The 20,424-nt window shown below is 34.7% G+C and overlaps 1 protein-coding gene across 1 annotated transcript; it reads left to right on the top strand.

Annotated features, from left to right (window-relative positions):
• The first annotated feature begins 5,664 nt into the window (after positions 1 to 5,664).
• LOC140446582 (uncharacterized) lies at positions 5,665 to 9,484 on the top strand. Its single transcript, XM_072539148.1, has 4 exons — positions 5,665 to 5,781; positions 7,521 to 7,692; positions 7,818 to 8,096; positions 8,256 to 9,484. The coding sequence occupies exons 1-4, from the start codon at positions 5,665 to 5,667 to the stop codon at positions 9,482 to 9,484; spliced, it is 1,797 nt and encodes a 598-aa protein (XP_072395249.1).
• The last annotated feature ends 10,940 nt before the right edge of the window (positions 9,485 to 20,424 follow it).

Genomic DNA, 20,424 nt, shown 5'->3' on the forward strand with positions numbered 1-20,424 from the left:
ATTTCGTACGTATGGCAAAGCCATGCCTGGGTGACAAAAGAAGTTTTTCTGGATTGATACAAGAATAGCTTTGTCCCATAAGTTAAAGATGAGCTAAAAAAGAGAAACTCCCAAAGAAAGCTCTCCTCTTGTTAGACAATGCTCCAGTACATCCTAATAAGAACGAATTAAAGATCGAAACAGCTGATTGATATATCGGGGCAAAGTACTTACCAAAAAATACTTCTGCATTGATTCAGCCCATGGATCAAAACGTTATGAAAATTCTACAGGCATACTACAGGAAACAACTACATGTAGATATTGTAAGTAAACCTAATGCTGACGTAACTTAAATTTTGAAAAACTTTAACATCAAAGATGTAATTATCAATGCTGTGTTTGCCTGGCAGCAAGTCAAGCCTACTATACTGATTAAATCGTGGAAGAATATTTGGCAAAACAACCCATTCCTTCCAATAGAAGTCAACAAAGGATCCAATGACCAACCTGTGCAAGTTGTACTAGATGCTGCCCTTAAAATTTTCAACGATATGACTAATTCATCAGAATTATGAAAAGCTTTACAAGAGTGGGTTTTAAATGACAATCTCAATGCTGACTTAACATATGAAGAAATAATTAAAGAAATGACAGAATCTGATTAACACGTGACCTAGGAGCACATGATGAAAAATCTTTCACCGTCGACTGTGATGATGCTATATTGGCTAAAAATACTATGATGCGTTGGTGAGGAGATACAAGAACAAGCAATGCCAGACTGTCTAAACAGGAAAAAGCAGAAGACAATCAAAGATTTCTTCAAAGGGTGAGTACAGTACATAGGTATTTACATACGTCCATTTGCATATTAATCTGGGTAGCGTTTTACTCATAAAATTTAAGAATACTGTAGGCTACTGCTAGCAAAACAATGCCAAATATATAATCACTTTCGGTAATCCGACACTTTTTTGGTCCCATACCTGTCGGATTATCAAGGAACAACTGTATATACAATTACATACTTACTTAATTGATGATATTTTTCTTTGCACTGCCCTCTACCCCAGCCTGAGATCCCCTTTTCCCTTCTACTCCACTGTATATTAGTAAGTATAACTCCTCTAAATCAGAAATAAAAGACTATTATATGAAAGATTATTTAAAGATTCCTCCATCAAACTGGAAGACTTACAAATAGAGCTATTATGATACGCAAACTCAAACGTTACATTTTTAGCGATTAAGGAACCAGTGTTATACTTATAAATTTAGTTTTAAGCTAATAATTTAGAGAGAACGGCTACTGAACAAAATTGTATTTAACTATTTACTTTTTGAGATTTTTTTTAGCAGATTGAAAATAAATAGGAATTTACAATAAAACTGGACTTTTTTTCTTCGTTTGAAATGAATGTTAGACATGAAACATGTTCGTTTCTTATCTATTTATTTAAAGCTTTTGAGAACTTTTTTGTAGTTTCCAACAACTCTTTTTCTCCAGACCAACTATAAATACAAATCTAATATTGCTGAAGAGTCGCCGAGATTAGCGATGCATTCTATAGAAGTCGTCATTTGGTAGATGAACAAACTGAAGTAATTGATTTTAAGAAAGAGGTCAATAGCAACGAATCGAATCAGTAAACTGAACGATACGGCTCACCTCAGCGTCTCCCGACCCTGGGTCACGTGGACTAATGATGTCGACTTCAACGTCTTAAATTACCGATCATTTTTTTTTTCAGGTGGATGGATAGATAGAAACAGAAATTTAGTATGGTTGATGGAAGCCGCAACCTCCATTTTTGTGTTTAACAGAATAAAAAGTTATCACGCTCATTTTCTATAAAGGACACTGATTAGGTTCTCATGTTTCCAACAAAAAATTATCCGATACCTAAGAGAGGATTAGAATTTCGTCTTGTCCGACATTTGTCGCTTTTAGTGTCTTAGGTTTCATCGTTTAGTAAACTTTTTATAAAGAGAGTTTTGCTCTAGAAAGCAAATAATTTGATTTGAATCAAAGAGTCGTGGAGATTTATAAATTAGTAACTTTGAATTTTATAAAATGAAAAATGTAGGTGAAACACTACAAAACTTATTGATACAAATACAGAAAGAACATTTGGAAAATAATGTCATACCAGGTTTGGAAATAAAAAAGGAACTTATAAATATCGACGTGGAAACTTTGATAAATTCGGTGAGTAGTTTAAAGAACCGTAAGTTTGCAGTCCAGAAGGTATCCCGACAGAATAAATTAAATAAATTAAATAAAACATCTAAACTTTTTCAGACGTTAACCCTACGTTAGGCGCATGGTATTTTGTAGCTGCCTCGGGCGCGTGGTCTACATACGTAGACCATTTTCTTTTATTATTAATTGATATCTGATGTGATAAATTTTTAAAAGAATATTAAAAATAGATTTTTTTATACATATATTTTAACATAAAATTCATTTTAATTAATATACATATATCTGTGTGTAGTTATTTAAAAAAAAACGGTAAGCATGTTTTTCTACCTTTATTATTCTGGGATAAGTTTTGAACAACAACATAAAATTCTTAGTGCGCTAAAATTAAACCAAATGTAATTTTCTGATACTAATACATACTAAGCTTACCTAATATTACAAAATTGACAAAAAAATCATTTGAAAGTCATGAAAGTGAGCACAAAATAAGTATATATTTAGTCGGTCAAACAGCTAGTGCACATATCTGCCATGTGTTGTTTGCATGCGTAATGGTTGCATTTTACACAAGCTTTTCTTGTAGATTTGTTGCAGGCTCGAGGACAAATATGACAACGTCCTACGTAATTTTCTGGTTTTGCCGGTGGAGCAGGCGGAGCTTCAATTCCAAGAAGAGCACGCGCGCGTCTTCTTAGTTCTACTGGCACGTAGGTGTTAGTTGACCTCGCCTCTATCTGAGGCTTGATCAATTCCCAAGCAAATTGCTCAATAAACTCACTTCTCTTGACTTTGGTTTCAAAGGGATGATTTCCTTTATATACGTAAAAAGCGTTTATACCCGATGCATTCAAAAGGTCGAAAAATATTACCATTGGCCAACGACACGTGTTTCTTGCAACATTGTAGTTTACACATAACTGATCGACACAATCTACACCAATTTTAGTTTTGTTATATCGGGTGACGATATCAGGTTTTTTGGAATCCCCTGTTTTTGGAATCTCCAAAATAACAGACTTGTTTCTTTTGGGACAATAAGACACCAACGTCATATCCTCCTGAAAACCAAAGATAGAGGTTTTCTCTTCTCTTTTTTTATTAGCCAAGAACTCAGCGGGGATCTCACGCTTATTCTTGCGCATTGTACCGAGATAAGTTAATTTTTTTTTGATGTAGCAATTTTCTGGTCAATGGAATACTGGTGAACCAATTATCGCCTGTAATATAACGATGAGTTCCCTCTATTGGCTGCACCAATCGTAGTACAATATCTTCAGCAGTATTGCTAACCTTATACGGGCCATCAGGTTGAGTTCCGACATATGTTTCGAGATTGAAAGTATAAAAGGTTTTTGCATCAACCAGCGCAAACATCTTTATCCCATACGTCGCTGATTCATTGGGTATATATTGCTTGAATGAGCAGCGTCCTCTAAAAGCCAATAATTGCTCTTCAACAGTCAGGTACGCACTAGGGATGAAATTATTTTGAAAATTAGCCAAGAAAATTTCGAAAACATTTCTAATGGGTGCTAATTGGTCTAATTCCCTTCTTTCTCTTCGTGTATTGATATCATCAAATCTTAAACAACGGAGTAGAAATCTAAACCGTTTTTCGCTTATACCGAGGTAACATGATTCGACTCCATTGCCTTTGGAATTATCCCATACTTTGCGAGCGTTTTTTCTTGAACTTCTCAGTGTTGCTATTAAAAACAAAATTCTTATCAAAGCTCTTCTCTCCGTTTCATCAGTTAATCTAGCATCCCGTTCCCTACAAAATCGCTCTTTTATGTTCTGAATATATATATTCGTTGAACAAACTATTATTCGAATGATTGCGTCAGACAAAAAAAGTTTAAGACAGTCAATTGCAAGCATTGCATTGAGGGCATCACGTTTGGGTCCGGGTAAGTATGTTAGAAGAATATGAGAACGCCTTCGCACTTGTACATTACCACAATCCTTTCTCCACTTTGTCGTCATATCCTTACCTTTGTAAAATTTGCCATCACCAATTTGTTCTGATTTCATCTGATGTGATTTCTAGTTCTGAGTTAGTCTCATGATCACTTCTTTCCACTATATTTTCATTTTCTTCTTCTTCATCTTCCTCATTTTCATCTACTGGGCTCTCGTCTCCACTTGATTCCTCTTTAAACCATCTTAACCATACAGCTGGGTCTGTACTACTCTGTGTACGCCTTTTCTTAGAGTCAGACATGTTTCTCTGAAACAAAGAAAAAAAAAATACTATAAAATTATGTATCAAAATAATGCATACATTTGTGCAAAAACACAAAATTGAATATTTGACAAATATGAATACATTTCTGAGAAGTACAATTCAGGAAAAAACAACACTTACCTAATTATTATATAAAAACACTACGTAGGTACTCGAAAAATAATTTCAGTTACAGTGCCTCTATTGTTCCCAAGACCTTTCTAAATCCGAACTAGGAGTAACTTATATCTGTTTCACATTTTTTCATAAATTCGATTCTATATGATCTATAAGAATATTTTTAGTAAGTGACGAAGCTAATGTCTAAATTCATCGCATTTGCGAGAACTGGATTTCTTTGGGATAGCTATAAATTCTGAGTTAAGGCATTCCTTTGGTATTACGTCACTTTCATACATATTGTTAACAAGATTGTAAGTAGTTTTATGTATTTTCTATTTCATCTTTATTTTTTATTTCATCTGGTCCACAAGCTTTCTAATTCTTTACATATTGTATCGCATAATTTACCTCTACGTCTAGGATTGGGGGTTCTCTCATCTCCTACGTCTCTGATTGTGACGTGACTGTTGATCTGAATTAACTTAAAACGTGCCATAAAAAAATTATAAGCAACAGTTTGGACTTGCAAACACATGGATGTTACTCCCGGCATTGACCTTCATAACACTGTGCTGGTTTTATAAAATTCTCTGGTTGTTGCTCCAGTTTGGACTAAAAAGCTTATAATAATATACTAAACAAACTGCGATAATCTTTATAGTTGTCACCACTAAACTACACTATCTCCAAGGCGTTAAACCATCCTATACGCGGTTAACTATTTTTATTGGGAATGAGCCACAATTTTACGTCTTTAAAATAACGTTATTTTGACTTTTCGCAAATTCCTCGGCAGAATGCAGAAGCCGAGGAAGAGTATAATAGTATAATACACTGGGGTGCAAAATTAACTGGACACTCAGATTTTTTTGTTTATTTGTTGTGTTTAGATCAAAACTTGTTTAATTTGTTTGAATTGTATTTTATGCCTTATTACCGATAACGTTTTTCCTGTTTGAACCTGTTTAGATGTTTTGTGCGAACAAAAACACTTTTACTCATACGTTTTGTTATTAATGTGAAATAGTGGCTTAGTATTAATTTAAGTTTATTGTGATACTGTACCGGATTATAAGTTCGGCTGTAGGTTTTTGTATTGTCTTCTGTTTAAAACATTAAAAAAATTATGACAATAGAAGAGGTAGCACAGGCTGTAGCTTTAGGTAGACGAAAAACCACAAGTCAAGTTGAAGATCGCTTTCTTAGTTTACAAGCGTTAGGCGATCGTACATTATCAGCACCAGTACTTGTTCAATGATTAAATGATGTCCATAGAAACGCAGTTTCCGTTTATACCGTTCGAAAGTGCTTAAATGAATATGGCTTAACTTCCAGAATACCTGTAACGGGACCTCTATTAACATCAGATCGTCGGAGGCAACGTTTATACTTCGCTCGCGAACATCTTAATTGGGGTGTCAACGATTGGAGTGATGTGCTTTTCACAGATAAATCAAGATAACTTAACAGATAAAGAGCTGGTGAATGTTATCTTATCAGCAATGTTGTTTTACTCTGAGTGTTCAATTTGGTGGTGGTGGTATAATGGTGTGGGCAGACATTTCCCTAGAGGGTCATACATAACTTGTTACAATTCAAGGGGGCAATTTAAATGCTTAACGGTATATTCAGCAATGTTTGGAAGATCATGTAGTGCCATTTGCTTAATGTGTTGAATAAAACTTTCGTCTCATGCAAGATAATGTTCGTCCGCACATTCCAAGAATAACACGGGATTACTTGGATAAAGCTGGGATTCGTTTATTACCATGGCCTCCAAGAAGTGCAGACTTAAATCCAGTAGAGCTTGCATGGGATATTCTGGGACGACGTATTTGAGTGGAGCAAGCAGTTCGTTACGAATGGGAGCAAATCCCCCAAGCAGACTTTGCTACCTGAATCCGAAGTATGCCTGGTTGAATGAGAGCAATAATTAGGGCTCTTGGAGGTAATACACTCTACTAAATATCATTTTCCATAAAAAATGTTCATATTAAAAGAAATAATTTTTGTTTCTTTGCAGATTTTCAAATTTTTTGATTTGTTTGTTGTTTTTTCCGTGTAACATTCTTGAGTTGTAATAAATTTGACTTTTAAACTTTGTTTATTATTAAATACTTAATTGGGAACATCTTAAACTTTTTTAAGGCCAGTTTTTAGGAAAAATCTGAGTGTCCGGTTAATTTTGCACCCCAGTGTATATAAAGATAGTTGAACCAATCTCATGCGCAAGGCGATAAGCGAAGAGACCTCAGGAATGACCTGTAGCAGAATAGAAAGGAATGGTGTTTGCGAAACCAATCATTAAGCTCATCTGTACGACATTTTTATGTTGAGAATTTAAAAATTGGAGCATACTTTTTTAATTATACTATAATATTTTTGTCAAGTAATCAACCCGAAAGTCCAAAACCAATAGCCGTATCAATAACATAAAATATTACTAAATTAAAAATAAAACACAAAAACTACAAAACAGTTTCAGTTACAAATAAAGGTGCAAAACACATTTTAGTGTTTTGCTGCAATCGAAAGGGCAATCAGCAAATTTTAGAATGCTTTAAATAACACATATACTTTTTTCGGTATGATCCACCCAACAGTTCACAAACAATTAACCAGAGTAAATGCAATTATTTAGTATTCCAGACTATTTTTTACTGTAGCGTCTACTAAACAGATTTTTTTTGCCGGCGGCGAATAAAAATGGGGTCGATAAATAAAAGATTGAATGTCAATCTTAATCACGGTATATTTAAAGCTTTGAAGCAAGTGCGAGTGTATCGTAAATAAATAAAAATAGTAATTATATAACTGTAAGTAATGTTTGATTCTTCATTTTATCCTTCCTACCATTCCACTAGCATAATGCGTTAAAATTTTACACCTTCATATTTTTATATATCTAGTTATACAATTGCGGGGAATTATGCCAGCCTACATTCCTAAAACTGTACTAACTTGTTATTTTAAAACAACAAGATCATCACAGAAAAACAACAGCTCGATTGTGAAGATAGAGATAATAGTTCCTTCAATATTCCTTTAACCTTAGATGAACTTAACTTTGCCCTTAATACTGCCAAAAACTCTGCTCCTGGATCCGATAATACACCATTAGTATTCTTGGAAAAACTGCCAGACAATGCTAAGTGTACTCTTCTAAAAAATTTTTAATCGAATATGGTTAAATAATGTCTTTCCAACTTCCTGGAGTAATTCTATAATTATACCTGTTCTCAAACCTTATAATTCACGAACTAAAATTTTCTCATATAGACCTATCTCTCACCAATGTAATGTGCAAAGTCATGGAAAAAATAGTTAATAAAATATTGCTATGGATATTAGAAGAAAATCACCTCCTGGTTAATGAGCAAAGTGGATTTCAACAAAATCGAACTACTACTGATAACCTCATTAATTTAGAATCTGATATTCTTGAATCTTTCGCGAACACGCAGGAAACTATTGCAGTATTCATAGACATTACTAAAGCATTTGACACAGCATGCCGTTACGATATTATCAGATCATTACACACTTGGAATATTAAAGGTAATATCATTAATTTCATTTCAAATTTCCTTAAACAATGCAATTTTCAAGTAAGAGTCAACCACTGCACATATTCAACAAGACGTCAAGCTAATGGCATCCCTTAGGGGTCTGTTATAAGCGCAACGTTATTCTTAATTGCCATGAATAATATTATAGCATCAAACTACAGCTTAGTTAGTGGCAGATTATATGCGGATGATCTGGTATTAGTATCTTCAGGAAAAAACATCTCATCAGTACAGCGTCACTTACAAACCTCACTTCATGAACTCGAAAACTGGTCGAAGAAAACAGGATTGCAGTTTTCACTCAGCAAATCAAAGTGTTTGTTATTTTCAAAAAAACGTGATCCGATTAAACCGCAATTAAAATTATGTAACCAAATCCTGAATTATGCCGATGAGATTAGATTCTTAGGGATGATTTTTGATACGAAACTCACATGGAAAAAACACATTCTACGAATAAAAAAAACATGCCAAAATGGAATTAATCTTATGAAAACTGTTTCTAATAAAAACTATGGAGCTGACTATAACTGCTTAATTCAGGTTTATAAAACCCTTATTAGATCAAAAATAGATTACGGTTCCATAGTATATACATCTGCTAAAGAATACTTATTACACCACCTTGACATAATTCAAAATACAGCATTAAGAATAGCTACAGGAGCATTTCGGACTAGCCCAATAGAAAGTTTACGAGCAGAAACTGGAGAGCAATCACTTAAATATAGAAGGATGCACTTATCTCTCACATACGCTAATCCAAACAATCCATCTAGAAGTAACATATTTACTGATCGTTTTAAAAACCTATATACTGAAAATAGGAACATGAAACCGCCATTCTACGAAAGAGTTAGGCAAACCCTTAAAACTTTACAAATTCCGATACCAAATACCTATTCCAACTTCATAGAAATTCCTCCTTCTTGGACATTAAGCATTCCTCAATCCGATACATTCTTAAATATCTTCAGAGAGAACGATACTCCACACTCCTTAATAAAAAATACTTTCATCAACAAACTAACAAAATTTTCTAAATCCTATCATATATACACAGACGCTTCTAAAACATCTACTGGAGTTGGGGCAGCTGTCATTACTCCAAATATTACACTTGAGTATAAACTGCCATCCCTAAGCTGTATACATACTGGCGAGCTATACGCCATCTATCAAGCTCTCGTTTATATGAACTCCAGCAATATATCCAATGCTCTTATAATTACCGATTCCCTCAGTTCCATCAACACCATTAACCAACTGTACACGAAGCATCCAATTGCTCTTCTAATCAAAAAAAAACTAGCTACCATTCAAAACAATAACTATACTGTACAATTCCTATGGGTTCCTTCACACATTGGCCTCTAAGGGAATGAAGAAACGGATCGTACAGCCCAACAAGCCAGGAACAGTGAAACCGCGAGTGAAGTGAGAGATGTAGTTCTTAACGATTCAAAACCAGTGGGACAGTTCAACTTCAAAACTTCGCGAAGTAAAAACGTTTGTAAAACCGTGGAAATCTAAAATTCCCAACAGAACTCACCAAGTCATTGTTACTCGTCTTCGTCTAGGACATACCCGACTTACCCTCGAGCATATAATTGGTCACACTAATTCCACTTTATGTAAAAACAGTAATATTCCACTAAGTGTTAAGCATTTACTTGTAGAGTGCCCAAGATACCAGTTGCAGAGACAGAACAACCACATCATCGTATCAACAAATGAAATCTTAGGAGAAAATTGTAAAATTGAATATTTGGTAAAATTCCTTAAAATTCCAGGAAGAAGGAAAAACTTATAACTAGCTTGTTTTCTATTTATTTATTTTTTAAATATTTTATATAAATTGGTCATAGATGATTACATCCTTGACTGTGTTTACCATTTTGACCAATAGTTAGTTTTTGAAAAAAAAAAATATTAAATTTTGGATCTACCAAAGTTGGTTTTAAAACCAACTTTAGTAATGTATCTGGTTTTGCAACCAATGCTGTGGATCTATCTTGTTTTGAAACACAATGTAGCTGATTTATATGGATTTGAAACCAAGTATCAAGAAAAGAAGTTTGTTTGGCATAAGTTTGAGCTATTTGTAATATTAAATTATTATATTATTAATTTATAAAAAAATATAAAATAAAGAATAAAAGTGAAATTTTTATATTTTTCATTTTGTTTATTAAAATGTAACAAAATCGACTGATTAGATTACTAGGCCGTCTCCTTCAGTGAGGTGCTGGCAAATGTCATCGTTTTGGTTTTCTTCAGCTGCCAAATGATTACCTTCTACGATCCTTTTGTAATATTCAAGAGGGTTTAAAGACCTCCAATCTTCTCCGAAATATTTTTCCAATAACTTTCTTATATCTGTGGCTTTTAGCTCGTAAACTGTCCCTGTTTTTGTAGCAATGAGCTAAGGATCATTTATACCTTGAAAATTACTTCCCTTCATACAAAATTCCATGTATTGGCAAAAATCTGATCTGTAGTTAACGTCTCTTTTGATAAGAACATCGTTGCCCTTGAAACTTCGTTTGAAGTGAAACCTTTTCGAAGGATTGAAGTGAAAGTGCCACTGGGCAGGAGGTAGCACCACGTCGAAGTTTGATTTCCAATTATCGTTTAAGCCATACAGTGGAATCACAGTTCTATAGTGAGAAAAAACTTCAACGTATTTAGCTGTTTCAATGATCACTAGTTTTCTTCAGATCTCCTTCTCAATTCTATCAAATACTCGATCGAATGGGAGAAAAGAATAGCCCACTACGGAAAACACAAACTCGGCTCTTTCCACAGTTGCAGGAGCTTTTTTCAACATCCAAAACGCTACCATACTGATCATAAAATAATTTTTATTTTACCCTCCACATCCGTTGGAGGCAAGGCGGATAGTTTTTACAGTTTCAGGACTGTGTAATTTCATTAGGCAATCAAAAACAGTAGATGCTATATCATTTGCACTTTTTCCTTATTGGCCTTCTGTCCAGTGGTATATGAATACATTTTCTTTGATTTGGTTGCATTTTGAGTCACCAACTACAATGGTTAAATTGTAGATGTAGAGTTGTCTTAAGTAATAAGCGCTTTGGTCTGGCACTTTGGGTAGAACGATTTTTTTGACAATCGAAGGATACCGTCAATAAATCGTCCCGTTTTTCTTTTAGAAGTTGATAGAAAGCCTTTGTTTTTAACTTGTGCACTCTCTTTAGCGCCATAAAGTTTGTTTTGATTTGTACGTCATCACAATGCTTAATTCTTTTATCCATGAAAAAGCATGTGGAGCATTCATCGGTTTTTAAGCTACCAAATCCCAAGTTAAAATTTGTATTAAAAACGTATCTTAGATACAATTCTTTTACCCAGTCCTCTTCTTGGGTCTCAGCGTTGTAGAGGCGCCACATTTTCTTAATGTTCACATCTGAAGTCAGATACTAGCGAGAAGTAGTTTTGGACCTACGATAGTGGATTTCAAGTGCATTAAACTTTTTGATAAAAGTTATAACTGATTCTCTTTTTCCTAAAAATAAAATGCGCTTCCGATACAAGCCACTTTTTCTTGTGGTAGATAATCGGTGCTGAAGTTTCTGGTTAGAACACCCAGCAAACGATTGGGCTTGATTCTTAATGTATCTAACAACGCTTTTTTAACACACACACGGACACTTTTCTTCTAGTACTTTTTGTACACAAAGTAATTAGCACTCATCTTGTTTTTTCCTCTTGCATTATTTAAGATTTTACAGGATTTTGGTTCAAACGTCTGTGAATACTTTAAAATAAACAAGACTTGATATATTTACAACTCGTTCGATTTTTTAATAGTTTTGTAAAATTGGCTATGAAAATATCTTTGGTCAGTGTATGTAAGTTCTTGGCAGTGATATGCCTTTTCCTTTTTTCCGTGATTGCAACTAATTTTCTTCAGCAATCCATCTGAACCATATCTGTAAAAAATACCTTGTTGTAAGCCAAGTTGCAAAAAACTTTTTTTCAAGTAACCGTCGTTTTATTTTAGATAAAAATATGCTGCCCATAATAATAAATTATCAATACCACATAAATCGGTTAAAAAAAAACTTTAAAGCATAAAAACCAATGAGGCCTCTTGTTTTTGCATTGACTTGAGGCCACGACCTTAATCCTCCACTAAATATAACACAAAGTTTTCAAAAAAAAAAAAAAATAAATAAAAAGTACAGTCTTTAATAGCTTTACCTTTGCCTCTTTTCTCGTGCTCTTTTCTAACTTTCAGGTTCTTTTCTTTTCTTCCTGGCCAAGTCAGGACACTCTACGGCTTAAGTTTCCATCAAAGAACCGAACAAAACAAAACAAATCAAAATAATACGGAAACGCGTCTTGTCTCAATAACAGCAACAAAGCAACAATAACCACACAACGGAAAGCTACGCGACGTTCGCGCACGATCTCTGCGCAGCGGCTCAAAGTCCTCCCCTGAGCGGATCTACCTGGTTTTGTTGCAAACTTAGAGACTTATTTGGTTTTGAAACCAACCTTGACTTTAGCTAATTACTTCGAATAGGATGTACATTGTTTTGAACATTCTTACTTGGCACACATATCTTCTTCTTCAAGTGCCATCTCCGCGGCGGAGGTCGGCAATCATCATAGCTATTCGGACTTTTGAGACGGCTGCTCTGAAAAGTTCATTTGATGTACATCCGTACCACTCTCTCAGATTGCGCAGCCATGACATTGGATCTTTTACTGCATAATCAGTTGGAACAAGGTGTATTTCTCTCCACGTGTAATATGTCCGAGATATTCTAATTTTCTTGTTTTTATTATATTTAAAATTTCCATTTCTTTGTTCATCCTTCCCAGAACCTCTTTGTTTGTGACGTGTTCTGTCCATGATATTTTCAGAATTCTTCTGTACACCCACAGCTCGAATGATTCCAGTTTTTTTATTGATGTCGCATTCAAGGTCCAAGATTCCATTTCATAAAATAAAGTCGAAAAAACATAGCACCTCGCCAACCTAACTCTTAGTTCCAGTTTTAAATCCCTGGTACATAGCACTCTTCTCATTTTGTTGAAATTTGCTCTAGCCTTTTCTATTCTTATTTTGATCTCCTGATTGTAATCATTTGTGGAGTTAATCATTGTTCCCAGGTATGCATATTTGTCCACTTGTTCGACGTTGGTTCCGTTTATTAGAAGATTCTCGTTATTTCTTTGAGTTTTCGATATTCTCATAAATTTCGTCTTCTTGACATTCATTGTTAGACCATACCCTTTTCCATACTCTGCTATTCTGGTCACCAGTCTCTGAAGATCTTCAATGTTTTCGGCAAAGATCACAGTGTCGTCCGCATATCTAATGTTGTTAATGGGAACTCCATTTACCTTTATTCCAGCTGTTTCACCCTCAAGAGTTTTTCCAGGACCTCTTCGGAGTAGGCATTAAAAATAATTGGCGACAATACGCATCCCTGTCTCACTCCACATCTAATTTCAATTTCTTCTGACAGCTGTTCGTTAACACGTACTTTTGCTCGCTGTTTATAGTATAAATTTGATATGATCCTGAGCTCGTTGTAGTCAATCTTCTTTGATTTCAGGACATTCATTAATTGTTTATGTCGTACTTTATCGAATGCTTTATTATAGTCAATAAAACATACGTATATATCTTGATTGACGTCCAGGCATCTTTGTATTAGTATATTAAATAAAAAAAGAGCTTCACGTGTTCCTAGGCCTTTCTTCTCTTCTTCCTATGCCGTCCCCATTAACGGAGGTTGGCGACCACATTTTTAAAAGCTTCTCTGTCTTTTGCAACGTGGATAATTCGTCTACAGTCATGTTTGTCCAGTCTCTAATATTTCGCAGCCATGACTTCCTCTTTCTACCTATGCGAAAACCTTCTACCTTCTATGCGAATTCTACCTAGGCCTTTGCGAAAACCAAATTGTGTATCATTAACGTCTATGTCCAGTTTGTGATATATTCGGTTATGGATGACTTTAAGTAGTAACTTTAGCATGAGACATTAAGCTAATGGTGCGGTTATCGTTGCATTCTCTTGCGTTTTTCTTTTTAGGGAGACAAATAAAAATAGATGTTAACCACTCTTTGGGTAATACGCCTGAACTATAAATTTGGTTCAAGAGTGTCACTAAAACATCAATGTGCTTCTCATCTAGAATTTTTAGGATTTCTATAGGAAGCATATCAGATCCAGGGCTTTTCCCACTCTTCATTGTTTTTAATGCGTGTAGTATTTCTTCTTTTGTAATATATGGACCTAATTCTTCTGACTTAAGTTCTATGTGCTCCAGATCTCCTTTTTCATCATCGAACAATTCGTCGATATATTCTGCCCATCTTTGTACTTTCTCGTCCGTATGTGTTATAGCAGTCCCGTGTCTATCCAGAATTGCACAAGTGGGATTTTGTTTTCTTAGTCCTGCCAGTTCTTTGACTTTCTTGTGTAGGTTAAACAGATCATATTTATTTTGAAGGTCTTCGATCTCTTTGCATTGCTCTTCAAAGTATTTTTCTTTTGCCTGCTTTATCGTCTTCCTGATCTCGTGGTTTATCTCTCTGTATTTATTGTTATCCTTGTTTTTAAATTGTCTCCGTTGTTCCATCATATTGAGTATCTCGTCATTCATCCATTCCTCTTTTCTCCTTACGGAAGTCTTTAGTATTTCTTTACAGGGTTAGAGTAGACAATCTTTTAGTCGATATGTGTATCATTATTCTTTTTCTTTTATTCTTGTGCGTGGTCAGCTGCTTGTAAATCTTCCAGTAAAATACTTGTCTCCGCAATTTTGACGAAACAGAATAAGCTCCTCGCCAATAACACTTACATTTGAAATCCATTAGGAAACTAAGTTCCTGTAGCTGGCTGTCTAACATGTATCACAAAAAATTTGTATTCAAAATCCTTTATAAAAGGTATATAATAAAATACCCAAACGGGCTATACCACAATTACAAAACATTTTCGGAATCTATATTCCATCATCAGTGTGACTAAGTGTACATGTTTTGAGCCACTAAAATATCTGGGTAAAAACCCGTTAAATGTTGTTAGTTTAAATTTCTGTTACCTTATATCTTCTTATAAGTTGAGATGTTAAAGTTACCAGTGGAATTGGTAACATGGCAGCATACGACTCTACATGAGGTTTGTATTAATAAACGGCGTATTTGATTTATACCTCGTACAATTCGGATATCATATTACATTTATTAGTCACCCTCCTTAATTTCTTGTCAGAGTATATAAATTTGTCCCATGGTGTTTTTTTTTTTCAAATGTAAATTATACAAAACATTTAAAACGTTTTAAATGTATATTAACTAAAATAGTTAGGTCATTTTTTATTTGGTGCTATAAATATGTAGTTATCATTTGTTTTTTGTTTCATATATCTTTTAATATATTTCCTTATTTGTCTTTCATTTGTACCCTTTTTTTTGTGCATGCCCAATAAAGAATAAAGTTAATAAATAAAGGGTGAAATGCCAATCTTAATCACGGTATATTTAAAGCTTCAGAGCAAGTGCGAGTGGAGCGTAAATAATAGAAAAGCGTAATTATATGGCTGTAAGTGATCTACGACCCCTGTTGTTGCCGAAACCATATAAACATGGGGAGCAAAGTGTGAGTGATCCAGATAAGGGATAAGTGAAGTTCGGGAAAGGGACGTGACACTAATCGAAGTTCTTACTTAGATCTCGCGAGTTTTACGGGAGCTGATGACGTTTAGGATAACATTTTTTGTAAGCGATTAAAAAGTTTTTGGGACTCCGATTAGGAATTATAATGTGTTAGAGGCAAATTTTTATAAAGATTACAGATGGATTAGATTAGAAAAATGAATAATATTCATTACACGAGTTGTTCTTCAGTTTTATTCTTATTTTTATTTTTCTTTTACGTTGGCCTCTTGTTTTTTTTTTCTTTCGATACCTTCAGATTTACATATACGGCCCACACTTACTCTGGGGAAAATTCACTCATCCCAGATACCTACGGTTAACACTAGTTGCTGATATGTTGTCTTGATCCAAATTGTTTCAGATATTAAAGATTCTACTTGGCAAGAACTTCACCGTGGACCTTGCAGTAGTTTGTTCCCTCTTTAATTTGTAACGATGGCTAATCTTTCGTCCTGATTTAAAGTAAATATGGTGTTAGGTTCCCAAAATTATGTTTTAAAATACGATAATTAGGTCACCTCGAAGATGTCCCTGCTCGAATATCGTGAGATTAGCCATGAATAGTATATCTTCATAATTATTATGTCTTACAAGGTCGTATGTCAGTCTTGTGGCTTTGCGCTAAACATTTTCAAGTAGGATTTTATCGCAACTGAGATCTGGATTTCACACTGACACGGCAAACTCAAGAATAGGTCTAACGTATATTGAGTAATGTTTACTAACAGAGGTTAAAAATACGTGTAAAACATTTATGGATCCATGGAACACCATAGAGATGGTGTTTACACACCGACACTATGTGATCAGACCAATTTAAGTCCATTATTAAGCGGAATTAATTAATTAACATTTTTCAATGTTAATTAATAGTAACCATAGTAATGAAGTAACCATTCTGATATTCGAATATTGCATCAAGATCGTGTTGAAGAACATGTTGGTTAATAGTTGGATTTACATACAATTTCGTATCATCAGCGTAAATGGAAATCTTACTGGATACAATGAGAGGAAGATCACTAGTGTAGATAAAAAAAAGTAGTGGTCCAAGTACTGATCATTGTGGGACTCCACTCTTGACTGGCTTATCTAGTGAGTGGGCTTCCCCAACACAAACCCTGAACTATCTGACGGATAAAAAATCTTGAATCCAAATGTTTAACTCTCCGCGGATATCATAATGATCCAATTTAGCTAGTAATCGACGCTTTGGAACACGGTTGAAAGCTTTGGAGAAGTCTAAGTAGACTACATCGACAGGATGTCGATTGTTTAAAGATAATAACCAATTATTTATACAATGAAGTAAGTTTGTGATCGTTGAAGGACCTTTGATAGCCAGGCTGTTGATGAGTGATGACATTTTCTCGAAGAAGAAACTCAGACATAGCTTCCGAAATAATCGATTCCATGACCTTGCTGACATAATATTTATACCTTGCCGACGACAATTATTGCAATCAAGTTTATTTCCTTTCTTGAATATAGGAGTAACCGAAGCTAATTTCCAGGACGAGGGGAGAGAACCTTGATTAAAGGAAGCATTCATTCTGAGAGATATAGAGATGGCAACAGATTCTGCACATTGTTTGAGGGAAAAGGAGGTGAGTCCGTCTAATCCAGGTGATGAGCTATTGCGTAGTTTCCATAAATAGTCTTTAATTGCATCCGGTGTGAAAGATATATTATCAAGAGTTTTAGACAAACGTGGGCACATTATTTGAGAAATTGTATCGTTAGATTCATCTGTAAAAACCTGAGAAAAGAATAACGATAATCATTCCGAAGGGTTCCGTGGTTCCATTTTTTGAGAGTATGAATCCTAAATATTTGAATTTGTCAGTGCCGTTAATTTCCCTAGTATCGTCCATTTCCAAGTTTCTCACTGGTCCTTGCCCTGTTGTTAAATATTCGGTCTTTTTTAGATTTATTTCCAGTCCATTTTTTGTGTATTCCTTTTCTAATTTTCGAAGCATATAGCAAAGATCTTCTTCATCTTGAGCCGTTACCACTTGGTTATCTGCAAAGATTAATGTGTACAAGAAGTTGTCCCGGATTGATATTCCCATCCCTTCACATTTCCTTTTCCATGGTTTTAATATTTGTTCGAGGAATATCTTGAACAGTGTCAAAGATGTAGAGCATCCCTGCAATAAGCCCTTTGTGGTCTTAAATTCGTTGGAGTATTTATTGCCGGTTTTAACTTTGACCTTGTTGTTGTTGTAAAGGTTTTTTACGGCTTCTATTAACCTCTGAGTTATTCCGATTTCCTTGGAGTGTATAAATGTGGTCTATGCAAGATCTTCCTGCCGTGAACCCCGCCTGATCTTCTCCGATTTTATTTGAGATATTTGGTATTGACGGATAGCACCATTTGTGGTCGGTTCGCTCAAATCTGCAAAAGTCCAATTTAGGAGCCGGTCCAACATAGGCGACCCTACCCTATAAGTGTTCCAGATTGTGATGGTATTCAAAACTACCGTGGGAAGACAAAGGGTTAACTAACATTGATAAGATTTAAATAAAATGGTATGCTCGTTGATTCTATTATATTTTTTTCCAAAACTGTCTGTCCCATAAATTACCGTTTCTCTTATATACTAAACACATCCTAATTAGGACAACCTGTACTATTTAAATTTAATCCCAGAAGATCCACAAATACCACTAATTGATTTTCCATGCCAGTTCTATCATTAATTCACACCTAGTAATAGAGATACTAGTTATTTTCTACTTTATGAACACATCATAACATCATGCACATGCCGCTGAAGTATCCCAGATGTATGATTTTGACACTTTTAGTTTTATTAAAAGCTACGTTGTTGCTATACTATTTTATTCATTAGTTGAAATGTAATGCGTAATTTTATTGACTGTGAAATTTTTATACGGGGTTAGAACAAAATGTTTTAAAATACAATTTTTATAATAATAAAAAAGAATTTACAGCGTTGATTTTACATCAAATATAGAAAATATATTTCTTCGGTCAATATAAAAATTATCGATTTCACGTAAAAATCTTTGATTTGGGACTATTTTAAAAAATCTGATGATAAAGAAATGGCCAAGTGTAGGACTTGTGGAAAAGAATATAAGACAAGTGGAAACACTTCCAATCTCCTTGATCACCTTAAAAGGTATCATCCATATTCCTTCTTCTTCTTCTTCTACTACTTCTTGGAGATCGTTCGATCTGTTTAATTCCGAATCTGCCTCTGGTTAATTTCCTAGGAGGTAGATTGCCAACTATCACTCCATCTTCTAGGTGGTCTTCTGGGAGGTCTTGAACCGGGCGGGTTGTTTTTTAGGGCAATTTTTGGGAGTCTATTCTCATCCATTCGTCTTACATTCTTACATTGCATTGTCTTACATGATTGTACCACATCCTCTTACGCTGCCTTGCCCATCTTAGAATATCTTGAATTTTGCCCCGCTCTCTAACGTTTGTATTTCTCACCCTTTCCCTTCTTGTTTTGGCCACTATTGTTCTTAGGGTTTTCATTTCGGCAACCCTTAGCATCTGTTTCGTTTTGTTGGTATCTTCGCGCGCTTCTATGTTCTATGTGTTGTTCTCAACCACTAACTTACATCTGAACGGATCTTTTGCTATTGTCATACATTTGGTTTTGTTGGTAGAAATTGTCAATTTAGTTGGCGGCTTATTTGAAAGAACTGAAAGAGCTGTCTCTGAAGATCATCTTCTGATTCGGCAATAATTGCTGCATCATCTGCGTAACACACCATACCAATTCTTTTGTTGCCGATTCTGTATCCGAAATTGAGAGATGTTACTTTGTTTATAATTTTGCCCATGAGTAGGTTTAACAAGAAGGGGCTTAAACTGTCGCCTTGTCTAATTTCTCCCGGTGTTGGAATATTTTCAGTGAATTGATTTTATGCTCTAACTTTGGTTACATTGTTGTTATTTGGGTTATGGACTATCTTTGTTATGTTGGTCGGTGTTTTATTTTCTATTAATATATTTAGAATGACTCCCAGGAATCCTGTCAAACGCCTTCGTCAGATCAATGAAGCAAATATACGCTGGCATGCCGAACTTTATAGCTTTTTCTTTTATTTGTTTTATTATGAATACTGCATCTGTTATAGACCGCCTCCTTGTAAAAACTTGTTGTTCTTTAGCATTAGTGATTTGCCTTTCCAATTTGTCCTTAAGAATACTTGTGAAAAGTTTCGTCGTTGTATTTAAGAGGGTTATTCCTCTGTAGCTTTGTGGGCAAGTTTTTTGTCCTTTTTTAATATTTGGATTGTGATGCTCATAAGCCATTCCTCTGATATTTCTGTATCGTTTAAGATTTTGTTAAATAGTTGTGGCAGTTTACTTGTAAGTCCAGGGCATCCATATTTTAAGAGTTCATTGGGTATACCATCTGTTCCAGGTGATTTTCTGTTTTTTAGCTTCTTGATCTTTGCCTCTACTTCTTCGTAATTGATTGTAGCACTTATATCTGCTTCGTATTCGTTTGTATTCAGCGTTTCTTCAGCATCATATATATCCTTAAAATACTGTTACGATGTCTCTATAGGTACTCCCTTGGTATGCACGAACTCGTTAACTGGTTTTTTTCTATTTATAT

Source organism: Diabrotica undecimpunctata, chromosome 7 (assembly GCF_040954645.1).
Source record: "Diabrotica undecimpunctata isolate CICGRU chromosome 7, icDiaUnde3, whole genome shotgun sequence".
Classification (NCBI taxonomy): domain Eukaryota; kingdom Metazoa; phylum Arthropoda; class Insecta; order Coleoptera; family Chrysomelidae; genus Diabrotica; species Diabrotica undecimpunctata.